General features: G+C 37.3%; 1 protein-coding gene across 1 annotated transcript; it reads right to left on the reverse strand.

Annotated features, from left to right (window-relative positions):
* Positions 1–5,271: 5,271 nt before the first annotated feature.
* On the reverse strand, positions 5,272–7,005 carry LOC109192785 (zeatin O-glucosyltransferase-like). Its single transcript, XM_019343491.1, has one exon. It carries the CDS (start codon positions 6,949–6,951, stop codon positions 5,479–5,481), a length of 1,473 nt encoding a protein of 490 aa, XP_019199036.1. The 5' UTR covers positions 6,952–7,005; the 3' UTR covers positions 5,272–5,478.
* Between the last annotated feature and the right edge of the window lie 313 nt (positions 7,006–7,318).

Consider the following 7,318-nt stretch of genomic DNA (forward strand, 5'->3'; position numbering starts at 1 on the left):
AGGGAGAACAACAACCAAGGGAACATAAGGGCAATGCACATAAAAATCCTAGCTTAAAGTCATTTTCTTAAGCTAATGAACAAGGATTAGTGCAAGAATTGCCCACTTTTGTGGTGTATCAATTCCTACATCTTAAAGCACATAAGCATTTAGGCCCCCAATTCTTTCATATTTTCATAGAAAGAAAATGGGTTTGAGAAAGAACAGGCTTAAGTTCTTCACCCAACTTTCATTGTGGAGAAGAACTATCCAAAGGCAAGTTAATAAGAGTTATGTACCAAATATTAACAAGATTCAACATAAATCCTTCACAAATAAATGAACCCTAGGTTAGAGTTCTTCCCTCATATGTAATAATCACCTATTTAGCATCTAGGTTGGCAATATCACCCTAATCCGAGCCAAAAAAAACGGACTACTTACACTTCATAAACATAAACAACAAGAAAGTACAAGAAAACATCATTAGCATTGCACAAGATATTTAAAAAAAGAGTTAGAAAGCTTCTCTATTGAAGAAGAGAAATTTGTGGTTGAATCCCACTCCAATCTGCGATTACAATCTTGGAAAATGAGTTAAAGATGTAATATTGAACTAATCTAAGCTAAGGAAGTCTAAGTAAATGAAGAGGAATGAGTTCTATCTATCTAGGGTTCTAACTTCCGCCAAATGTCAAAGAAAAACGCATAAATATTAATAGAGCACAGAACGCAATGTTCCAGTGAACACTGAAATTAGTGTACTGGCATGCGTACGGACGTACGCGAGGTAGTACGAGGCTCCTGAAAATTCATAAATGCATTCCAAGCTCTTTGATTGATCACTTGGTCCAAAAATTGCTCGAATCTTCCCGAAGATCATTGAATTCCTCACTTGTTGTGAATGATTGCACCTTGAAATAAATCTAACATAAATTAGTCACAATTCACAAATAAAATGGGTTCAAGAAGGGATAAAAATATAGACAAAAACGCACTTATCCGCGACCGTCGTCGTCACCTCCTTCCAATCTGGAAGGAGGCGACAGAGGCCTCTTTCCAGACCGGAAGGTGGCGACGAACGTCGCCAGCCGGCAAAATTTTTTTTTTTTTAAAATATATATATTTTAATTTTTTTTTTTTTTACTTAGTAACCTGTTGATTACCTGTAGATTAGGTTTAATTGCACAGTTTTAAAAAGTTCAAGCGTGCAATTGAACCTTTTTAGTGTTTAAGGGCCTAATTGCTTTTTCATCAAAAGTTTAAGGGTTTATTTGACACTTTTCTCTTATTATTATTTAGGGTCACACTTGTGTGAGACCATCTCACGGATTATTTTCCGTGAGACGGGTCAGGTCGGATCACCATGCAAATGTCATACTTATATGCTCAAATATAATACATTTTCATCTTAACCCGACTCGTCTCACGGTGAGACGGTCTTACACAAGTTTTGCCTATTATTTAGTATATCTTAGATTTATTTCTATATAGATAAAAAGGACTAACGGTAGAAAATAATTTTTTTTATTAATTAATTTCTTTTAAGGTGATGTACTTTTTTTGGTCAAACCACAAGGTGTCCTGAGCATGCCTTAACTGTGTGAGGCACCTTTAAGCCCGTACCATACTCACGCTAATCGCTATTTGCACCGGGCTAGCCCAGTTAAGGGGCAAAGTGCTGGCCATATTGGTTTTTTCATGTGGAAGGGGGTTTGAACTCCCAACTTCTTTTAAGGGACGAGGGTGCACGGTCACTTACACCAACCAAACTGGTTTAAGGTGATGACGATAAGTTTGATAAAACTTAACACTAACACATTTAATTTGCCCACAAAAAAAATGTGATGACGATAAGTTTGAATTTAAATTCTAGCTTCTTCAATTTCTTGTTATATTGTTATAACAAAATAAAACATATAGAGTAACGAGAAGATAATGGCCCTGTTTGGTAAAATGGCTGTTAGCTGATAGCTGTTTGCTGTTAGCTGATTGTGTTAATTAAAAGGTATAAATAGTTGATAACATTAGATGATTGTAGAAAAGTGTTTGGTAAATTAGCTGTTAGTTGATAGCTGTTTGATATAATTTCTTTTCTCAAAAAGCTAATTGAAAAAGTTGCTTGGAGGAACTTTTTAAATTTTAGCCTTTTGGAGTTGCAAAAAGCTAATTAACCAAACATTTCTATTGATATTTTAACTAAATCAAACAATTAATAGTGGTCAAATAAGCCAAAATTGGCCTATAGGCTTATTTTTTACCAAACAGGGCCAATATGATCGAAGAAGGTAGGTTCTCTATCCTGATAAAAAATAATTTCGCCACGTGATATTTTCAACAGTACTATATTTGATTCGAGATGGATATTTACAATCATTTTTTATGATTGAAATTCCAACTACTTTAGATACACCATTAATTGCCTGCCATGACCTTGTGATCTAGTGACACGAAGTGGCTCTCTCAGATGTGAGGTTATAGGTTCGATCTCTAGTAGAACAGTTTTGAAGATTGAGAAAATAGTTATAAACATATATATACTACATTGTAACATAGATTGTAGTCCTAAAAAAAGAAATAAGATTCCTAAAATCACCTCTCAAAGTACTATATGAAAACAGTACAAGTTAGGCAACTAGTTCCTTAAATTGATATAAAGAAGATCTCACGGATCCATCTCCTTTTATACCTCATTCAAGTCTCTTAGTCTATGTCAACAGAGTGTACATGGTGAGGACTGATTGAATGACTCGCGATTTACCTCTTCCGTTAAATTGATATAAAGAAAATCTCCCAAATCTCTCGTATCCATCTCCTTTTATACATCATTCAAGTCTCTCAGTCTATATGGACAGAGTGTACATGGTGATCAAAGCGCTAGATCACGGAATTCATTGTATCTTGGAACCAAGAAGTGGTGGATATAGTGAATTGCTCTTGGACATAAGAGCAAGTGGAGTAGGAGGATTACACCACCTCCGAACCACTATAAATTACCTTGTATTCTTTACCGCTTTCTTTACTTACTGCTCTTGCTTGCTTCTCACGAGAATAATCTTGATACAAATACACATACACCGTACCGTTTATTATTTCCGTTGTGCACCAGACTCTAACAATCTAGTTAAGAGTCTTGGTTTCTCTGTTGCCTTAGCAATTATTGTGCTGTGCTAAAAAGTTTAAAAGTCTATTCACCCCCGCTCCCCCTCTAGACTTTTACCTTATCTCTTTTGGGACCAACACAATTCATTCCTATAACTGAGTTGCCTGATAAATAAAATCTCTAAAGTTACAGCACCGCATGCGTACATCTATACATTAACTGTTAATTTTAGCAATTATTTGCTCAAATTCAAGCAATGATAACATCAAAACACATAAACGATCCTAACCATATATATCTTTAATTGCACTATATAATATTTGATGTTCTAATTTAAATAATTATATATTGATCCAAATATTCTTAATATATTAAAACAAATCAATTCCGTGCATCGCACGGGAAAAATACTAGTTGATATAAAGAAGATCTCCCAAATCACGGTTCCATCTCCTTTTATACCTCATCCAAGTCTCTCGGTGTATGTGGACAGAGTGTACATGGTAAAGACTGATTGGGTGACTCGCGATTTAACTCATCAAGGATTTAGATTTAATTTAGCTTAAGCTGAAAACCCTAATTTATCTATCAAAAAAAAAAAAAAAACAAAAACATTGTGACTAATAAGAAGATAATAGGATTGAGGAGGGTAGGTTCTCGATCTATCCTAATAAAAAATAATTTACAGAAGGAATAAGCCCATCTACTACTCACTAGTGCTCAATTAACCACTTAATCTAAAATAAGAGCTAATTTGATACATAAATTTCCTAAAATTCTTGCATTTATCATTTTTTCATGTTCCATCCGGTTTTGATGACATGGCATCATGTTAAGCTGATGTGGTTGGCAAAATAATATATTTTTTTTGACATGACGTCTAACAAAATATATTTTCCTTGACATGGCTTCAAGCCATCGAAAAGTGAATTTTTCACTTTTCGGTGATGTGGTATCACTCCAATTCTACCTAATGTGACTAAATAAAAAACTTCCATTACAAATGCATCATTCTCATTTTGTTCTCTAGTATATGAAATTTGGTCATTCTAAACACAATAAAAAAATAAAAAAAAATAAAAAAATCACACTCTTATGGGTCATTCCAAAAATTACACCAATGTAAAAATAATATAAATATTTGCACATTCCATCTTTTCACAACCAAAAAATTTCCTCATAGAATCATGGGTTGTTTAAATTGGGGCTTTCAATCCGGCCACAATGACAGTACATCGAATCTCAAACTCATACTCCAAGTTGTTTCGTGCACCTAATAAAGCCGAAGATGAAGACATTTCAAACCATGAAAACGAGCGAAGCTGACGATTTTGAGAAGACGAAGTTGAAGAAAGAAGTCAAAGATGAATAACATAACATACTAATGGAACCTAGAAAAAATGGTGAATGCAAGAATTTTATAAAGTTGATGTGTCAAATTAGCTCTTATTTTAGACAAAAGAGTAATTAATTGAACACTTATCAGGGCGTTTGGTTGGAGGAAATTTAAATTTCATTCCCAGTTAATTCCAACCTAATTTCAAAGGCCATTAAATTCCTTAATTTGATTGGAAGGAATTGCAATTCCATGGAATTACAATTCCCTCATTTTCATGGAATTAAAATCTCATGTCCCCTTGGGATTTTAATTTCATAAATTTTAGGAAGAAAAAAAGATAATGATGAGACAAAATTACCTTCCCATTTTTTAATCTAAAATTAATGCCTGACAACAACAATGAGTATTTTGGACTTTATACTACTTATTACTTATCAGTTCTCATGTATACTAAACATTAGAATTAGAATTTCCAGTAATTTTATTTCTATAAACAGGCCAACACTGAAATTTAAATTCTCACTTTATTTCCAGTAATTTATCTCCTATCGAATTGTAATTCCTTTCCCACGTAATTCTCTCCGTCCAACCTAATGCCCCGTATATGTAAGTAGTAAATCAGTTTATATAACCCATCCGTCAAAATTATTTCACCACTTGATATTTTCAAGTGTACTATATTTGATTCGAGATGGATATTTCCAATGCATTTTTTATGATTGAAATTCCAACTACTTTAGATACACCGCCAACTACTTTAGATACAACGTTAAGTTTTATCCAAAAGAGTTAAAAAGTAAATTCTATTTTTGATAGTTGAAACAGTGACAGAACATATAAAATAAGTGTAAATTAGTAAACACAGTACAATAATATTATATTGATGAACAAAAATACATAGAGGTAAATCTTTGAGTGGGGATGAATGTGTCTTAGCTTTATGCTACACACAGATGTCTAGGCCGGCATTGCATGCATGCACATACACCATCCTATTTTTATTTATTCTTACTGACTATATATAACCAATGCAAACAATTGAAGTAAATTAATTATTTTATCTAGTAATATGGGCAATGAAATTATCCATCTCCAGGCGAGAAATGCCACCTTCCATCACAGACTCCTTCACGGCTCTCCCCGCCTCTGCCGCCTTATTCCTCAGCTCCTCACCTTCCGGTGACGCCATCAATCTCCTTATGGCGTTTCGGATTGTGGTGGACGTTGTTATTTCATCCCTACTTTCCCAATCCTTGATGGGTATCCCAGTTTTAAGGACTTCTGTGATGAGAATGGCGTTCCTAGGCTGGTCATATTGGATAGGCCATGTGGCTAGGGGGACTCCCCGGCACATGCTCTCCATGCAGGAATTCCACCCGCAATGAGTTAGGAACCCGCCCGTGGAAACGTGGTCTAGTATCTCTAATTGGGGTACCCAATCTCGGAGGATAAGCCCACGCCCTTCAACTCTCTCTTCAAACCCTGCCGGCAGATTTATCTTGGTGTTTTTGTATCCTTTGGTCAGATCTTTCACCACCCAAATGAAGTTTTGGCCACTTTGTTCTAGGCCTTCCGCTAGCTCATGGAGTTGGTGGTCGGAGAGAACTGTCTGCGTGCCGAACGAGACGAAGATGACGGATTTGGGAGGCTGTTTGTCGAGCCATTCGAGGCATTTGTGGCGTGGGGTTTTTGATGAAGAATCTTGGTCGGTTTTTGTGTTTCGTTTAGTTACCACTGGGTTGAACGGACCAATCCCCCAAACCGGCCCTTTTCTCGCTAGCTTATAGACCATGGCGAGCAGGTCTAGATATGGACCCTCTATCGCTCTACACGCGTCAAAAAGATTGCCCTTGCAGAAGGCGTTGGTCTTGCGTTGATCCACGATGAACTTGAAGAACTCCGGCGGGTAACAACTTGACGGAATTGGAAGCCGGTCCGGGACTACGGCCCCCGCCGGGAGAACAAATCTCCCGACCAACTTCCAGAGAAACGACGGGACGTGGAGGATTTTACGCAAGACCTCCCACACGAGCGAGGCGTCGTGGAAAGCCGACCCGACAAAGAAGTTGTAGGTCTCGAGGTTTTGCACCACCGCGTCCTTAACCGTGTTAACCATCAGGGCGTCGTGAACGACCACCAGCCTCTCGCACTTGGGCGATAGCTCCTTGAGGAGGCTTCCGATGGGGCTGCGCAAGTACGCGGCGGCGTTCATGGCTGACGCTAAGAACTCCAGGTAGGATTGGCATTCCATAGTGGGGTTAGTGTTGGAGAGGTACGCCGGAGGGGCGGGGAACTCATGGAAACGCAGCGTGGGATAGTCGGAAGGGCTCCACCCTTCGATTCTTGGCTTAACGGCGGCGATGTCGACGCTTAAACCCACGAAGTAGACGGGTAAGTTGTAAGACGCGATGAGGCGAGACAAATGGACCAGCAAATTCAGGTGGCCCTGCGCCACGAAGGGCACCACCACCACTATCACTTTATCACTTCTTTTAGTATCATACTTTCTTGCAGAGTTCACAGACGCCATTCAATTGTATTGTAGGGCGCGAAGAGTTTTAGAATGCTCTTTCTGTATTTATGTCATCTTTCACATATTCTTTTGTCGTGATACCACAGATTTTACTAACTCCCATTTTTTTTTAAAGTTTTTCTATGGAGGGGGTTGGTCCTTGCCAGCTAATTGTATTTTCTACCTATATTTGTTTAGTATTAATCAAAGACGATTCAATTAAATTATTTTCTCAATCATTTTACATATTAATTACGTTACCGTACAACACGTCTGGTGATCTAATGGCATAAACCCAGACGCTTCATTAAAACCAATGGCAGAAATATAATAGTCCAGAAGATATATTAGCAATTGTTATATCGTGCACCAGGGGCGTATAGTG

This window comes from Ipomoea nil, unplaced genomic scaffold (genome assembly GCF_001879475.1).
Source record: "Ipomoea nil cultivar Tokyo-kokei standard unplaced genomic scaffold, Asagao_1.1 scaffold1834, whole genome shotgun sequence".
In the NCBI taxonomy this organism is placed as follows: domain Eukaryota; kingdom Viridiplantae; phylum Streptophyta; class Magnoliopsida; order Solanales; family Convolvulaceae; genus Ipomoea; species Ipomoea nil.